The sequence below is a fragment of the Protobothrops mucrosquamatus genome, unplaced genomic scaffold (assembly GCF_001527695.2).
Source record: "Protobothrops mucrosquamatus isolate PMUCROS unplaced genomic scaffold, P.Mucros_1.0 scaffold2254, whole genome shotgun sequence".
Lineage (NCBI taxonomy): Eukaryota > Metazoa > Chordata > Lepidosauria > Squamata > Viperidae > Protobothrops > Protobothrops mucrosquamatus.
The window spans coordinates 20,929-40,194 of NW_015388343.1; the positions used below are offsets into that span (position 1 = coordinate 20,929).

At 37.3% G+C, this 19,266-nt stretch overlaps 1 protein-coding gene across 1 annotated transcript in view; it reads left to right on the forward strand.

Moving 5' to 3' along the window:
* Nucleotides 1–17,882: 17,882 nt before the first annotated feature.
* LOC107295182 (mucin-6) overlaps nucleotides 17,883–19,266 on the forward strand; it is a 55,472-nt gene continuing 54,088 nt past the window's right edge. The window contains exon 1 of the mRNA XM_015824486.1: nucleotides 17,883–17,916. Within this exon, the coding sequence (XP_015679972.1) occupies nucleotides 17,883–17,916 (34 nt within the window). The remainder of the gene's footprint in view (nucleotides 17,917–19,266) is intronic.

Below are 19,266 nucleotides of genomic sequence, written 5' to 3' on the forward strand. Positions count from 1 at the left end.
TAAATCACTGAGTAAAAATGCAGCATCTGCAGCTGTATTTTCCCTCATCTGCAATCTCTTAGCCTTCTAAAACAGAGGATGATGATAGAAAAAGATTACAGATTATAAATGCTGCAGAAACGACACAGATGAGAGATGAGCACCAGGCCAAAAACCAGGAGACTGTGAGTAGCACTTCCACTTTAGGCATGAAAGACGGCTGAGTGACTTTGGGCCACTCATTCCCTCTCTGCCCAGCTCGCCTCACAAGGTGGTTGTTGTGAGGAAAATAGGAGAAGAAAGGAGTATTAAGTATGTTCACCGCTTTGAATTATTTATAAAAATGTAAGGCGAGATTAAAAAAAACTTTTAAAAAATTAGCCTTCATCGTCTTCTGCTGACGGAAGGCATTGTATCAATATAAGTTATTAATTGACTATTATCTCATTAAACCCCGCCACACATTTCTCTGTACTATGCCACACATTTCTCTGTACTATAAGCCAATCCATTATTTTTATTTACTCTAGTTGACAGTTATTGTAAAGGACATTTCTTGCTTTAAACTTTTCCCCCCTTCTACTGTATGCCAACTGATAGAAGTTCAAAAGGCACAGATAAAATGCCTTACCACTTATAGCAGATAACAGAAGAACAGAATAGCAGAATTGGAATGTACCTTGGAGGTCTTCTAGTCTAACCCCCTACTCAAGCAGGAAACCCTATAATATTTCAGACATATGGCTGTCCAATTTCTTTTTGAAATCCTCCAGTGATGAAGGACCCACAATATCTGGAGGCAAGTCATTCTACTGAATAATTGTTCTGTCAGAAAATTTCTCCTTGGTTCTAGGTTTCATCTCTCCTTGATCAGTTTCCATCCATTGTTGCTTGTCCTGCCCTCAGATGCTTTGGAAAATAGGTTGACCCCTCTTCTTTGTGGCAGCCCCTTAGATATTGGAACATTGCTATAATGTTCCAATTGTCCTGGTCCTTCTTTTCATTAAACTAGATATACACAATTCCTGAAAGCCAATTCCAGTTCTTCATATGTTTTAGCCTTCAGTCCTCTAATCATCTTTGTTTCTCTTCTCTGCACTCTTTCTAAAGTCTCAACATCTTTTTTTTATATTATGGCGACCAAAACAGGATGCAATATTCCAAGAGTGGCCTTACCAAGGCATTAAAAAGTGTTTTTAACACTTCACGTGATCTTGATTCTATCCCTCTGTTAATGCAGCCTAGGACTGTATGATTGTCTTAAAGTGATTGTTCACTAGGACTGCAAGATCACTCTCCCAGTTATTACTATTGAACCAGGTACCATCTATTCTATACCTGTACATTTGGTTTTTCTTGCCTAAATATAGAACTTTACTTTTCTCATCACTGAATTTCATTTTATTAGATAGGGCCCAATGTTCAAGTCTGTCAAGATAAGATAAGATAACCTTTATTGTGATTTTTTATTGTGGGCACATTGGCACACATTAAAAATGAAATTTAGTTGCTTGCTCTCAAACGTATACACAAACATAACATATATTTAAACATACTATATACAACATATGTATAAACTTTCACCCTTACATATAAATAACATATAAATATTAATCACTGTCCAACTTGAATACATAATGGAAAGAGGAAGCTTTAGAGTTCACCAGGTTAACACTGTATGGAACAAAACTATGACTGAATCTGAATGTTCTGCTTCAGATACCACGAAGCCTCCTCCCAGAAGGTAATGAGGAAAACAGGTCATGAAGAGGATATGTAGTGTCCCAGACAATCTTGTAGACCCTGCTCAAGCAACGCTTATATGTTATATCCTGGATGGAAGGGAGGGAACTGCCAGTAATCTTTTCTGCCATCCTCACCACTCTTTGCACCGCCTTTCTGTCTGAGGAAGAGGAATCAATGGTCCAAGAGTTCAAAAGTTTTTTTTTAAAAAAAAAAATAACAAGAGCATTAATAGAGACTGAAACTATATAGGAAATGGACAAAATATACAAACAGATTATCAGTGTTCTTCCTATGGCTGAAGGAAAAATTTCAGCAACTGTCTTCTAAAAGCATTTTAGTGTATAATGCTCTCTACCCTTGTTAACCTTATTCATTCCATCCATGGAATTTCACCTTCTACAAATATCCTAAATTTAGAGTGTGGGAGAACACAAGGTGTGGCTAATACATAAAGTTCCCACTTCAGCAACCTCACACCTATGAAAACTAACACATTAACAGGCGCAGAGCCAACATAGTCAGGCATGAGGCCATTGTCTCAAATAATAGTTTTCAAAATAATCATTATTCCAATTCCCATGCAGTTTAGGGTTATACCACCAAAGAAACTGTAGAATAAATTGCTGTAAAACAAGATTGGGTGTCTTAGCTACTGTATCAATTATTCCAGAGTGCTCAAACTTTTGTCAAAATAGTTCACCTTTACCCCTTTTAACTAACAATAGTATAACAGAGTTGTTATGTTTTGCATTTGGAGTACTCAAGCATGACAGTTAACATTTATTTTTGTTCCGATATTCTCATATTTGGTTTTCCCAGGCACTTTCGGGGTTTGGAAGATACCCAACAATTTGGGTGACTTCATTGGACACACCCTCAAATACAACATCTAATTGGTTCAGGAAATAATCGTTCATATTTGAAAAGTTATCTGATATGTAGAATCATAATATGATACAGTTCAAATATCAATAGAGGTAACCACTCTGAGTTAACTATTCAACCACTGTTTGAAGATCTCAAGAAAAATACATCATGTTTCATGTCAGACTGACTAACTGTTTATACACTCAAAACATTTTTCATGATGGTTAAGCTGAACTCCCATCTTTTGGTTTTAACAATGCTGGCACTGCCCTCTGGAGTAATATAAAATAAGTATACTCCCTATTCTGTGTGATGACCCTTCAGATGTTTGAAGACTGTCGTCATATCTTTCCTTAGTCGTTTTTTGCATAGGGTAAACATGCCTTATCTTTAAGTTTTCTGTATGAGATTTGGTTTCCAGACCCTTCATTGTCCTAGTAGCCCTCCTCTGACCTTGTCACTGTCCTTGAATGGTGGTGCCCAGAACTGGGCATAGTAATCCAAATGAAGTTTGACTATGGCAACAGTATCTTTCCAAACGTGTTAATATGAAGATAAATTTGGGAAGCTGTGACTAACCAGCCAGCAAAGCCCTTTTATTCTGTATTCACGCATACTATCTTCACCTATGTTTTGCTTAATTTTAGTTAATTAAACAATTCACAGTTGGCTAGGTACAATCTATGATGGCTTGCTTCATACAACGCACTAAATGAGAAAAAAACAGTATTTATTATAACTTAATGTGATGTATGAATCCATTGTGATGGTACATTCTGATTGGTCAGCAAGACTGATGAGAAAGAGGAACAAGCTGCGGTGTTAATAAATACTGTTATTACTAAAATGATGTAGAATAATAGCATGATATGCTAAAAAGTGGCAGTTTGTTGTCCATGTTGTCTATTCCCGATAACAGACATGGGCTAGCAATTAAGGATTGGTTCTGTACTCATCAACATTTATGAAAAAATACTTTATATTTTATAACTTGGGCTATGGAACATTTAGGTGGGCAAAAGTTAAAGTTTGCCTAATGCAGTGCTTCTCAACCTTGGCCACTTTGAGATGTATGGACTTCAACTCTTAGAATTCTCCACCCAACCGTTCAGGAAGTTGAAGTCCACACATCTGAAGGTGGCCAAGGTTGAGAAACACTGTTCTAATGTAGTCAGAAGACGCCAACATTTCTTAATTGATCAAAAACAGGCATTTATTTCTTTGGATTTATATGTCTACCCCTTTGGCCAGTGGTGGGATTCAAATATGTGAACAACTGGTTCTCTGTGTGGATGCCGCTTCCGGAAGTCCATTGTAGGCCTGGTTAACAAGAAATTAGCTACCGGTTCTGCTGAAGTAGTGAGAACTGGTTGGATCTCACCATTGCCTTTGACCAAGGCAACTCTGACAGCAAACAAAATTTAGAAATAAAAATCACAGTGTAAATAACCATTAAAACATATAAATAACATGTAAAACATATTAATAATCATCAAAACCATTAAAACAAAAAAAAGGAAAGGAAAGGAAAGGAAAGGAAAAAGAAAGAGCAGGAGGAAATTAAACAAAAAAATCACAGAATATAATCCAGCCACTCAAGCTTCATCAGCTGTCAGATCCCCACATCTGGGCAAACAGCCAAGTCTTTATGGCTTTCTGGAAGAGTCAAAACCAAATTGACCTCCTGTGGTAAACTGTTTTGAGGGCAGGCACTGTGACCAAAAGAGCATACTGTGTGTGTGTGTCTGTGTCTGTGTGTGTGTCTATGTGTGTGTCTGTGTCTGTGTCTGTGTCAGTCCAGCCTGATATTTTTAATCAGTTTAGTCAACCCCTGGAAAATATCACTAGCCTGTGTTCTCATGTTAATTCTACTTGATAGCAGACCCCTGGTTCAACTGTTTGTTAGGATAAATCTTTCTTTAGGAAGGAAATTCTCCCCTTAATTCATAGGCTGTATGAATCACCTTCCAAAGTTCCTATATTAAACTTTCTCCCTAAGGAAAACACTACATTCTCTAACTGGGTATTCTCTCCAGAATTTCTTGCACCAATGCCACTGTTGAGAAATCTGGGAAGGGATTCAGAAATGTCTAGGTTTCCCAGGTTAAGGAAGGTGTTTATGAAGTGGAAGATTCTTCTGAGTCAAGTTCAACTTGTAGAGATTTCATGAACATGTCTACATAGATTTCTCGGCAACAACTCAGATGTTTTGCCATTATCTTCCTATAGAAAAGGTATGGTCTTTACACAACGGGAAAAAACAGACCAACTTATCAAAAATAGAATAGAAACACAAGTTAAGATAGGCAAGAAAATGGCACTTATCCAGCCTAGACGAGTTCAAATCACCAGGACCAGATGGATTACACCCCAAGGTTCTCAAGGAACTGGCAGATGTGATCACAGAACCACTGAACTATATTTTTCAAAGATCCTGGAGCGCTGGGGAACTACCAGAGGACTGGAAAAGAGCTGATGTAGTTCCCATCTTCAAAAAAGGGGAAAAATGGATCCAGGAAATTACAGACCTATCAGCCTGACCTCAATACCTGGGAAGATTCTGGAAAAGATAATCAAACAATGAATCAGCAAACATCTAAAGGCAAACAAAGTCATTACTAAAAGCCAACACGGGTTTGTCAAAAACAGATCATGCCAGACAAATCTTATTGCATTCTTTGACCAAGTGACAAAATTAGTGGATCAGAGGAATGCTGTGGATATAATTTACTTGGACTTCAGTAAGGCATTTGACAAAGTAGATCACAACCTACTACTTGATAAGATAGAAAAATGCGGGTTAGACAGCATCACTACCAGATGGATCCGTAGCTGGCTGACNAAAACAGATCATGCCAGACAAATCTTATTGCATTCTTTGACCAAGTGACAAAATTAGTGGATCAGAGGAATGCTGTGGATATAATTTACTTGGACTTCAGTAAGGCATTTGACAAAGTAGATCACAACCTACTACTTGATAAGATAGAAAAATGCGGGTTAGACAGCATCACTACCAGATGGATCCGTAGCTGGCTGACTGGCCGTACTCAGCGTATGGTCCTCAATGGAACCGCATCTACATGGAGGGAAGTGTGTAGTGGGGTGCCCCGGGGCTCTGTTCTGGACCCAGGGCTCTTCAACATCTTCATCAACTATTTGGACAAGGGGATAGATGGGGAACTCATCAAATTTGCAGACGACACCAAGCTGGCAGGAATAGCCAACACTCCAAAAGACAGGCTTAGGATACAGGAGGACCTGGACAGACTTGAACACTGGGCGCTATCTAACAAAATGAAATTCAATGGTGAAAAAAGTAAGGTTCTACATTTAGGCAAGAAAAACCAAATGCACAGGTATAGTATAGGTGGTACCTTGCTCAATAGTAGTAACTGTGAGAGGGATCTCAGAGTCCTAGTGGACAATCACTTAAATATGAGCCAGCAGTGTGCTGCAGCTGCCAAAAAAGCCAACACAGTGCTGGGCTGCATTAACAGAGGGATAGAATCAAGATCACGTGAAGTATTAATACCACTTTACAATGCCTTAGTAAGGCCACAATTGGAATACTGCATCCAGTTTTGGTCACCACGATGTAAAAAAGATGCTGAGACTCTAGAAAGAGTACAGAGAAGAGCAGCAAAGATGATTAGGGGACTGGAGGCTAAAACATATAAGGAACGGTTGCTGGAACTGGGTATGTCTAGTTTAACGAAGAGAAGGACGAGGGGGGACATGATAGCAGTGTTCCAATATCTCAGGGGCTGCCACAAAGAAGAGGGAGTCAAGCTATTCTCCAAGGCGCCTGAAGGCAGGACGAGAAGCAATGGGTGGAAACTNTTATTATTATTATTATTATTATTATTATTATTATTATTATTATTATTATTATTATTATTATTATTATTATTATTATTATTATACTAGACATACCCAATTCCAGCAACCATTCCTTATATGTTTTAGCCTCCAGTCCCCTGATCATCTTTGTTGCTCTTCTCTGTACTCTTTCTAGAATCTCAATATCTTTTTTACATCATGTTTGCCTCTAGGTGTTCGCTGATTCATTGTTTTATTATCTTTTCCAGAATCTTCCCAGGTATTGAGGTAAGGCTGATAGGTCTGTAATTTCCTGGATCCATTTTTCCCCTTTTTTGAAGATGGGAACTACATCAGCTCTTTTCCAGTCCTCTGGTAGTTCCCCAGTGCTCCAAGATCTTTGAAAAATATAGTTCAGTGATTCTGAGATCACATCTGCCAGTTCCTTGAGAACCTTGGGGTGTAATCCATCTGGTCCTGGTGATTTGAACTCGTCTAGGCTGGACAAGTGCTCACTTATCATTTTCTTGCCTATCTTAACTTGTGTTTCTATACTGTTTTTTATGGCACTATTTTTGATAGGTTGGGGCTGCCACAAAGAAGAGGGAATCAAGCTATTTTTCAAAGCGCCTGAAGGCAGGACAAGAAGCAACGGATGGAAAATAACCAAAGAGAGAAGCAACCTAGAACTAAGGAGAAACTTCCTGACAGTTAGAACAATTAACCAATGGAACAACCTGCCTCCAGAAGCGGTGAATGCTCCAACACTGGAAGTTTTTAAGAAGAGACTGGACAGCCATTTGTCCGAAATGGTATAGGGTTACCTGCCTGAGCAGGGGGGTTGGACTTAATGACCTCCAAAGTCCCTTCCAACTTTATTATTATTATTATTATTATTATTATTATTATTATTATTATTATTATTATTATTGTTGTTGTTGTTGTTGTTGTTGTTGTTGTTGTTATTATTATTATTATTATTATTATTATTACTAATTCAGATATGCATTGCAGTTAAAAGAACTGAGCATGAAGATTATGTAAAAGAAATGAAAATACATAACATGCCCAAACTATTTGGAAAATGTGTTTGGATGAACACTTTGAAATTACCAATAGCTGCTTTCAAAGGCATGAGTTATATTTGTGGCAGATAGTTCTCTCAAAGACTTTGGCTTTCTTCTTTACATCTTTGGTAGCTGTTATTGAGTAATATAGACTCTGACCCAAGAACTAGCCATCTAAACAATTGGTTTGAATCATCTAAACAGGGATTCAGAACCTTGTAGCACTAAGGACTATACTTGGCCCTTGAGCGAAGTAACAATGGTTAGATTTGAGAAGCTTTAAGAACAAAGAATTAAACTAAATGAAATGCAGTTCAATTTAAATCTTTAAAAGTAATATGATTACTCTCATATATTTAATAATTATATAATTAATATTTAACAATTTCCCAATCCAGTCATACTAGAAATTACTGCTCTATAGCCACTGATGTTGAATGAAGAAAAAGTCAACTAATGCAATAGTAATTATAGTGCACCTTCCTTTCCTTTATAGTCCCCGGGTCTATGAACCCATTCAGGAGAATGCTTCAATTTTTATGGAACAATTTTGGTTGACATAAAGAATGCTGCATATTTTATATCAGGCCTATATCAGTAATGCTGCTTGGAGTAGCTTATTCAAGTCATAGAATGTCACTGAAAAGTATATTCACACTTTGACCAATTATAAATTTACACAGGGATATGCTGTAGAATGCAGTATATTATACCTGTTCAGAATTATCAGTATTCTTATTCGATGTGAAAACCATTCCATGTTATATTTTTAGACGAGAGGTGGCTAACATTTAGCACTTCTTTTCTTCGAAATTTAGCACTTCATTTATTTAACTGTTCTCCAAAAGGCACAGGTGATGTTGCAAAATTGATCTGGCTGTACTCATCCTAATTTGGGGTGTTTTGCTGAGTTCTGGGTGCACTTTTCCAGGAAAATGGCAAAGCATCTATTTCCATTACCACTAATTTACTACTAAAACATCTTCTTGGTCCAGAATCATATACCCACTGAATTCTGGAAGCAAGCATATCTGCAAGGATAGTGAAAAATAGTTAGGATAATAGAATAGCAGAGTTGGAAGGGAGCTTGGAGGTCTTCTAGTCCAACCTCCTCTCAAGTAGAAAACCCTATACCATTTCAGACAAATGGTTGTCCAGTCTCTTCTTAAAAACCTCCAGTGTTGGAGCATCCACAACTTCTGGAGGCAAGTCTTTCCACTGTTTAATTGTTCTAACTGTCAGAAAAATTCTCCTTAGTTCTAGGCTGGTTCTGTCCTTGATTAGTTTCCATCCATTGCTTTCTATCCTGCCTTCATGGTGTCTGGTAGTTGCAACTACATGATCAAAGCCTTACCACCTTTTAATGTGTACCAGAGGATTTTAACATGCAGCTACCATCTCGACTTTCTTCATCGCCCCCTGCAGACATATCATCTGGCATTGCGATCTTCACCGGCTTCAGGTCCCACAAAAATGGGCCTGGAAGATTGGTGTGGAGCTAATCCACCCCTTTTAACTACTAGCAAACAAAAAAGAACGCTTGAATACTAGATTTTTTAAAAAAAGAAAAAGAAAAGAAAGAAAATCTCCACCCAGTTCTGCTTCATGAAGCTCACTGAAAAGGATGGGAGCTGCCCAAGAACACACCTCACAATCATTTGCATGGGACTAGGACAGAGCGATTTTATGGTGGTTTGTGTAATGGAATTGCATTTAATCAAACTGAGTTTTATTACACCATTATGAATTGAAGTATGTTTCCCGTAATTCTTCTTCGACAGACCTCATCCTGTAAACAAATATCATTCTTCAGAGCTGAAATATGTTCCTTCCCACCAAGTGTGAAAGTATAAACCCTGAGAGAAAGAATGAGATTTTAAAGGAGATAAGGTCTAGTTCAATGGAAAGAAGGCACCTTGCTTTTTCTTTCCTTTCCTCCTTTCTCTCTCCCTGTCCTTATTTCCTGCTCATGCTATTGGTATTGCCAAAAAAAGCATTATTCCATTTTCAGCCAATAGCAGAATGTTCAACAATTTTTTGTAGTGTGCATTCTTAAGTGAAATTATCTGCTTCACATTTCTTGGATTATGGAGCTGGTAATACAATTATCCTTTGATTCTTGTTCTACTCCAAGCTCTACTACACAGTTCTCAGCTCACAAGGTATGAAACTGCGAATATAAATGAATAATTGAGGGTAAATGCATACTTTGTGAAAACATACCTTCTCCTACAAATTCTTGTGCTGCTCTTCAAGGAAATACTCAGACTTGTGTAGAAATAGCGCGGGAAAAATGGATGAATTAATTAATATATGGCAAGCTACTATGAAAAGGATGTAGAATGGCTCAGCTTTATCAGCTGCTATCAGCTTCAAGGACTAAATGGACCTAGATTTCTTCGGGAGTCAGATCTACACTTTTCTGGTAAATACAATTAAATGAGTTTGAGTAAATGGTTATAAGCCAGATCTACCCACCCAGGTTACAGTAAATAAGATAATAAAGTGAAGGTTATTTCCCCTCTCTTTTTCTAAATAGCATTTCAGTGTGCTGAGCCTGATAAAGAGAAGATCCTGTTTGGCGGCCATTCCACTTTGTCCAGCTGTGGCCCTCTCAGGAAGAGCATAGGAAGAAGGGAGGGACTTGCATTGCTACATATAAAACATTCAAGCTTGAAGATCTGAAGCTAGAAAGTGGCAGCAGCAGAACTGTCCATTTTCAGCCAACAGGGATGGGGAGGGGGAAAGGACTCATCACCATGATTTGGGTATTTCTGGTTCTCCTCTGCAACATCGTGAACAGCTCAGGTAAGCCAAACAGCAGCAGCTATCCCATAAAGATATGCAAGAGATTTGTTTTTAGCTGTCCTGTTTTTAACATTAGAAATCAAAATGTTTAAGTAGAGGAGGCAATGTAACAGGTTTCCATTAAACTATTCTAATGGTAAGATCATGAAATGGCCTCAAAAGCATTTTCCTTGGATACTTTCAAGTGGGTTATCCAACTGTTAACCTCAAGTCAATCAGTCAGTCAGTCAATCTGCTTGTCTATCTGTCTGTCAGTCAATGTTATATGAAAAAAAAGGTAGTCTGTGTAAATCTATTGAGGCAATGTTGAATGACTGAGCCTTCTGCTCTTTGCAATTTTGGGAAACTGTTTTCTGCTTTTCATGCCTCTGAGACACAGGCAATAACCTTCCTAATATATAAAATCTGGGATAACATACATGTTCTTGACTGAGAGCTAAGACAGATAGATAGGCACATAAACAAATATAACACTATTTGGAATAATTTAACCTTCTTTTGATGTTGAGAATTTATTGAAGAAATGATTCTGGTATAATTATAAAAATCTTCAATCCAGATTTGTCAATTAAATTTGTCTTGTGAAATTTTTGTGAGCATTGCCTTCAAATTGTCAATCCATTGCCTTCAATTGTCAATCCAAAGGGTCAGATCATTGCCTTCAATTGTCAATCCAAAGGGTCAGATTATTCACTCCAAGAATAAGTGGGCATTCCTTTTGCAGTGAAAACTTTCTTTGTTCCCAGAACTGCAGGTATATTACCTTTGGAATTAATCTGATTGGTTAATAGTTACTGATATTCCCTACAGATTTGTATAAATAGCTCTATTGATTACTATGAAAATGCTTCTTATTTTGTCTTCAGGGCTGTGTTATATGGGAACCGTTTTATAAATCATTTGTTTTCCTTATTTCTCAGATCAGAGCCATTTGGAACAATCAGACCATTTATTTGGTAAGTTTATGGAATATAAATTAGTCTTCTGAATTATCAAGCATATAGAGTTTCACCACCTCCTTCTGTCTCTTGGAATTTCTTTTGGTATTGTTATGGGTCTGTGGCACTTGAATTGTAAATGGCCTTGGTCATATTTCTGCAGCTCAGAGAGTTTTGGAGAGTCATGGTTATCCTTAACCATGGTAAACCAATGATCATACCTAATTTGGCAGCAAATATGGTTCTTGGGACAAGAATCCTGTTTGTGAATTCTTGGTGTTTGTTCTTTTTTTTATCTCTTTCTCCTCATGCAATTACAGTTGGTTCTAAGGCCATAAAAAGCATTTCAAACATATAGATTTGGTTGCTCAAATATTTTAGTCAATTCACTCTGAAAATTCAATATTTATTTATTTTGCATAGTTTACAACATCTAATGGTTATTGCAAAATGAGCCACTAAAAGTGCTCTATGAAGAAATGCACAATAAAGCTTTGATTTAAACTTCACAATCTAATCTGTAATCTTGCCTGTGTTTATTTAGAATATATGTTTATTTAGAAGTTTCATAGATTGATATCAGGTTCTATGCACCACATGTAATATTGCCTTGGAAGATAATCAAAGAATTGTATCTATCTGTCTGTACACTAATTAAGCTTTGTGAGAAGTCTAAACGTGGTCCATGACCTTGTGGTCAGGCATGACTTTTATAAGGCAGCACATCAGCAAATGATGCTTTACCTGAAAGAAGTTCTTGATGGCTACAAGCTAACCTTAGTATTGTTCAGCTAGCAGCATCTGTCTGGCATGTATGCAGGGGGTAAATTACTTTCTGGAAACTCAAGAGCAGATTGGAGTAGCAAATCAGACACATTAATCTGTATCCCTATAGGGCAGGTGGAATTACAAAGAAATGAAAGTGTGTTTCATTTGACCAAAGCTTTGTTTGGAGATTTGGAATTTGATTTAAAAGGTAAAGCCATAATAAGCCAAGTCAATGATATAGCTTCAAAATCAGGAATGAATTTGTGCAGTTCAAGAATTGGTGTATATTGCAGAAACCCACAGTTACTCAATCAGTGAGAAGATCTTTAGTCTCAGAGGAATACACCGTTCACTTTGATGGTGGGAGCCAGTAAACTTGCTTGAATAGCTATTTAGCTATTCAGCAAGGTATGTGGTACGAGTGTGGCTGGGTTCTTGTGCAGTCCTGGTTTTTTCCTACTTTCTGGGTTCTATTTATTTTGTCTGGACTAAAGAGTTCATCTAGATAGCCATCCATATTGATACTGCAGCAAACCATTGGCTCTCTGGTTAGTGGTCAGCAGCATCCCTTGGATGTCAGTAACCATCAAGACTTTTGAATAAGCATCTAATGCTTTCCCCCACCCCCACCCCCTTTCCTCCCTTTGGAAAGCAATCAAACTATCAGTTTCGTCGCAGGAACTCATCAGAAACCACCCAGATAGTAAACGTGACATTGCTAAGTAAGATTCTTGCCTGCGTACTTAAATGAAACCACTTAAAATAATTGATTGCCTTTTTCTCAATGTAACCATGTAGTTGGTTCTCACAGCCATTGCAATTTAAACCTATTGCTTCTTTCTACCATTTTTCTGATGATTTATCGCAGACCCAGCATTAAGGCTTGTTGCTAGATAATAGTTGGGCATTGATATAATTGGCATTCCTACCCTAAAAAATTCTCTAGCTCCCAATGTATGCCCCATATATTGTCTCTTGATAGATCATAGTTTCTAGAATGCTGCATTATTTTGTTCTTACCAGCAGTTCTTTTTCTCTGGGAGCACTTAATCTGGATATACTAAGTGTTGTCACATGGGTAGCATCTCCTCATTACCTAACAATTTCTTCTTAGCATCTCTGTAGATAGTCATAGTTTATCATAAACCATAGGTTTATATCATTCTTCATTTCTAGAGCATTCACAAGACCTTTAAAAATCTAAATGGCTGCTTAACATTCATCCAAGTTAGAGTCCGCTACTTACACAAAGAAAAGAATTCTTCTGCCTTTCTTTCCCTCAATCACTTCAAATTACACATAACAATATTCTTTGGGATTTGCAATCCAATGGTTGCATGATTGCACAGTTCTAGTTTCTTAGCCAGCTTACCCTGCTTAGGTGTTTTCTGTATGTGAAAGCTGCTTCATCTCTGAAATTAACTGCATGTGTCTTATATGTTTTGGCAATAAAGGATCAGGTTATCTGACACAGTATCTGTACAGTTATTAGTTCCAACAATCTGTTCTGGTCAGCAAATCTGGCAAAACTTACACACTGCATGATGGTTATTATATTCAATTTGTAGGCAACTTCTGTTTTTGCATCTGAGACATAAACTTCCATTCAAGTCAGTCTATAGTGCAGGGGTATCAAACTGCCGGCCTGCGGGTCGGATGCGTCATGACGAAACCGCACCCACCCCAGCTCCAGCAATGGGAAAAAAGTCGCGATATGTCACGACACGTCATGTGACGTGGCAAGTTTGACACCTCTGCTATAGTGGTTTGTTTCCATGATCAGGCTTCACACTGACCTATTATGAATTGTACTGGGTTATATAAAGGAGAATGGATGGCACTACTCTGTAACTTAAATAAGCAAAGAATACACTTAAAATCCATGTTTTCTTCTTTCTCTTTGGCTTGTAGACAGTGAAGTCAGATAATAATATGAGTAAGCTTAACCTTATCTGCAAAAAAAAGAGTGTACATCTCTCTCTGGGGAAAAATAGATATTTGAAAAAAAATCATGTGTTCATAAAAACAGAACAGATACATATAATCTAGCAATCTAGTAATTTCAGTAAGAAATTATCATTTCTTCAACTACAAAAATTACTTTTTGCAGGCAGCAGTTGGCAGTTTTTAATATTATGGTATCATTCACATCTGCTACACATAGTTGACCTAAAATTTATCTGGTATTTCCAGCAAGCCTTTAGGAATGAGCACCACTATCACAAGAATCTGCAGGACAAAGAAAGGGGTGAGGTCAAATAATAAAACATCTCTTGTCATGTTATATTGCATGATTTATATGAAAGTCAGCTTCAGTTTTCTTCCAGTCTCTCTGACATTAATATGACTAGTTCTTTTCATTGAGCATGGGTCTTCTAACTAAAACCACAAATTGCTCTAGATTAAATCTCTGACTCATGGCAGCCATACAATCCCAGGAAAGGATGCAGCTGCTTTAAAGAGTTGCAAACAACTACTACATTCATGGCCATGTACTATGCAAGCACTGTATTGTACTACACAGTCCATTGCATGATGCCCAATATGTGTAATTCAGTGCAGTGTGGATTGCTTAAATAGTTTCCATTTCCTTTAGATTTGGACTCGCTCATAGTCTTTTATCTGAGCCGTTTCAACTTCAATAGTTTGCATTTGGTTTTGTCCAAATTTTAGACCTTGTTCCTAGCCTTCCTATAGTCTTTAGCCACATTCATCCTAAGCCCATAAAAATGGAACACTTCCAAATATTGTAAAAATGCAGTTTCTTTTTAAAAAGTGAGGGGTATAGAAATCCCAAAAGATACTCTTTAAAAGAAAAAAAAATCTCATATGGTCTAATAAATCAAGTTGATTTGGTGCAGTATTGATCATACTATACTTGCTCAAAACAACTGGCAGCATCAAGCATTGGAAGTTGCAAAAGGCTATCATCTAGTGAAAAGAATAAACATTTCATTTGTTCAGGCTTATCCAGGTACAACCTGATCTATTTTTCTTGGATGCTGGTCCTTTTGTTTCAATTACTCCATACTGAAAGGTTCTCTCTAATTGTGTGTTTAAATTTGGGACTGACAGTATTCTTTAAGCCTTATATTTAGGGTTCAATTTCCTTGGGAGGTCCTGTACAAACTTTTTTCATGCAGTGGATTAAGTTCATTATGATAGATACTTCTCTGCTATTTGATTGTTTACCTGACTGTGACATGTATATAACTCCTATTTTCTGCCTCTCTACTGGGATATTGACTGTTCAGCAACTTGGACAGCACTGAATATTTCTGCTAAAGCCTGGTCAGTAGTCAGTTGCAGTAATCAGCTGAAAATAAGCCAGACTCTGGAAATTTATGTAGATGGATTCTAAAAATCACATTGATATCAGTTTCTAGATCAGCTTTAAAACACACCAACTGATTTCCAAAGAGACGTTCCAAGATTTGGTAGCGTCATCATGCCACACAATTGTCCCCACAAAGACATATTATAGCTACCATTAGTCAAATATAGGAAATGGCTGCATAATTATCTCTAGTTTTATATTTGAGCCATTCAATTGTCTTAACAGGACAATTATGCTCTTTGAAGTTATCATTCACATGAAACTATGAAGCTCTGTTTCCTTCACTTTAATCTTGATTGACTAGGCGATTTCTATAACAGGCCTACATAACAAACAGACCATGGACCACACCCAGCCCTCTAAGCAGCCTTGTGCATCACCCAGCACTTCTTAAAAGTTCAGTAAAACCATCAACACCAAATGTCACCAGCACCAGGAAGGCTTTGACACAGTTACCACACCAAAAAGGCAAAACTGCTTGAGCATCTCTCATGATTGTCTGACACTGCTAGCTCTATGGTGTGCCACCATTCCATCAGTCAGTGAACAGCTGATTGGCAAGTGAGGTTATTATTCTCCAATTATTTTTAAATTACTAGTTGTATAGGCCTGATCTACAGCTTTAAGATTTCTTCTTTCTATATCAGGAGAGTTCTGAATCTCTTAACATCTACTGAACAACTTCTAAGGATAAAATTGTTTCCATCATTGAAACGAAGCTTTTTCTGAAATGCCTACAATCAATCTGTCCATAAAATTTCATTCTTCTGTCTTCCAACTGTCACTTGCTTTCTTAGGCAATTACTTAACATAGAATATATTTCTTAGGTCCTGAGCTCTTTGCTGAAAGGAGGCCCACTCATAGACCAGAGTACTCTTGTTGAAAATGTTGTGGAAATAATCAACAATATTTCTCAATATAAATCAACATTTGTATTTATCTATCAGTATGTTTTTCTCAATATAAAAATATTTGCCCTTATCTGGAGTGGCAGCAATAAAGGTGAAAGATTCAAACATGTGAACTGTTTATGGCTTCATATCACTCGTGGGGACATACACTGAAGTTTCTTAATCTGTATTTAGTTTCATAACACTTCTGTACCTGAAGCATCTCTGCTTCTAACTCTATTATACAGCAAACCAACTAAAATCAATGCCCTCTACTGCAGGGGTCCCCAGCCCCCGGTCCATGGACCGATACCAGGCCACAGCATGCCAGCAACCAGGCTGCACAAACAAGCAACGGCCCATCCACAGGATGCAGGCAGCACACAAAACCACACCCCCTCCGGTCCGTGGAAAAACCTCTCTCCACGTAAACGGGCCCTGGTGCCCAAAAGCTCAGAGACCTCTGCTCTACTGAGAAAACCTTTACTTCTGCTGTCAAACTGCAACAATAATTCTGTTTAACTGCAATAACTAAAATGCAGTTCAACTGTTTCAGGCTTATCCAGGTACAACCTGATCTATTTTTGGGGGTTACTAGTCCTTTCGTTTCAATCACTCCATACTGAAAGGTTCTCTCTAATTGTGTGTTTACATTTGGGACTAACTGAGAGCATATGGGTTGTTGCCAATCTTAGTAGCTTTTTCTTGCTCCAGTTCTTGAGGATATACAGAATTGTCTCCTTCCACTAAATAGGATCACATTTCACTACAGCAGCCTCAGCTTGTGATCAAAAGTATTTGACAGGAAGATACTTGAAATGAGATAACAATGGTCACTTGAAGCCACAGGACTGTAAAGGTAGTCCTCAACTTACCACCACAATTGAGCCCAAAATTTATGTTGCTAGAAATTTGTGAAGTTTTGCCCCATTTTACAACTTTTCTTGCCACATTGTTAAGTGAATCACTGCAGTTGTTAAATTAATAACATGGTTAAGGGAATCTGACTTCCCCCATTGACTTTGCTTGTCAGAAGATCATAAAAGATGGTCACATGATGCTGGACCACAGCAACCGTCATAAATGTGAGTCCATTGTCAAGCATCCGAATGTAAATCATGTGACCATAAGGATGCTTAAATGGTCAAAAGTGTAAAAAATGATCATAACTCACTTTTTTCAGTGCCGTTGTAACTTTGAATGGTCACTAAGCAAACTGTTGTAAGCCGAGGACTTCCTCTATAGGCCCAATGGACATAGGAAGGTATATAGGGATGTATCCACCCAGCTGCATTTAATAAATGTATTATTATTTATTTATGTATTAAATTTTTTTCCGTCCATCTAACCATGAGGGGAGTCTGGGCAGCTTATAATATTAAAAAGAAGGAAGCAATACAAAAATCATGTATATATTCATTTAATGGAATGGATCCCCAATGTCAACAATGTAGAAAACAATGTAGGAAACCCCAAGAATGTAAAGTTTGCAATGTGCAGCACAGTGCACTTTACCTCCAAAAGAGGAAAGAGGGACCTGGGAACATAGCAAAATCAAACCTCTAACAAGGCACCCATTTGAGAAATCTACCACAGAAGTAGATTGAGGAAAATGCCACATAGCAACAGGAGAGATAGAAATCAAGGTTCCCACATAACATGATTTTCACTTACAGTGGCTCCTGTGAGAATGGTAAGACCAAACTAAGAGCAAATAAATAAATGACATCTCGCTGATAGAGTGGAACTCTAACAATGGCAGAAGGAAGACTAAAGAAAAATGGGCAGGAGACAATGTTTGGACAGGAGGAGTTATGAGAGAAGAAAATACTTGGGCAGGAACAGTCATGCTGAACCTGGGTCTCATAAAACATAATTTACTATTCAGTTCAGACTGGGGATTTCCAACAAAGAATGTTCAGCAACTTGTTCCGTAAATGGTGAGAAAAGTCAATGAATCTTCCAGAAAAAAGAGAGTCTATGCATATTAAGATAGAGCATGGATTCTTTATTATAGGATTTCTCTTTCTTATAGATAGTCCTCGATTTATTCAAAGTTATGACAGAACCTCTCCCAAAAGACTCAATTCCAAAATTCTGATGGCCTCAGGTTGAACTCTTCGCAACCAGCTCACACATTTATGGCTGTTTGCAGTATGTCATGGTCACATAACCATGATTTATAAAAATTTTTGCTGAAAACCGGTATTTATTTTGTTTTGGGGTTTTTTCAAAAATGCCCCATAGCAAACAACAGGTTCACTTAACAATTGTGATGTTTGTCCATGTGGACAATTTTCAAGACAGATAAATCTCTGAAAATCTCCCTTAATTTTTAAGAACTTTTCCAGTACATTAGAAAATGTGTCAAGTTGAAAATGTTGAGGAATCTGTTAAGGAAATATCTCTGAAACAAAGACGAGGTTATGGATTTTCTAGTCATCTTATAAAAATCCTCTTTAAGGTTATAACATAATGTAAACTTCAATCCTCTCAGCTACATATCTTCCCATTGATCCATCTGTATATTATAACCAAAAAAAGTGTCCTCTTTATCATATAGTCTTTCACTCATTCTGTTGCATAATTCAGTAAAAAATTATACATTTTAGTCAATATATGTTGATCATTTATACACAATTCTGTTTCAAACTCAATCTTTATGATAGTTAAAACCATAAATTATTTTGCCAACTTTAAACCTTTTTAACAATTGTAAACAAGAGTAGTATTGACAATTATGTCCTTCTGTTACTAGTTCTTTTCTTGATTTTATTTTATATTGTCCTTGAGAAAATCCTAGTATCTCACAATAAGTTAACCATTTGTGTTTGCTTATTATTTCTTGTCAGCAATATGCTTTTTGTGCTGACAGCCACAGAGCTGCTTTCAGACACAATCAGGATTTGTATCTATTTTATATTTTCTAACATAATGGATTTTAAAATCCACATTGACTTATCACCACAAATATCCATGCCACCAAATCTCAGGTTGTGTCCTTCTAATTCTATTTCACAGTAGTACCCAAACCAAACAGGAA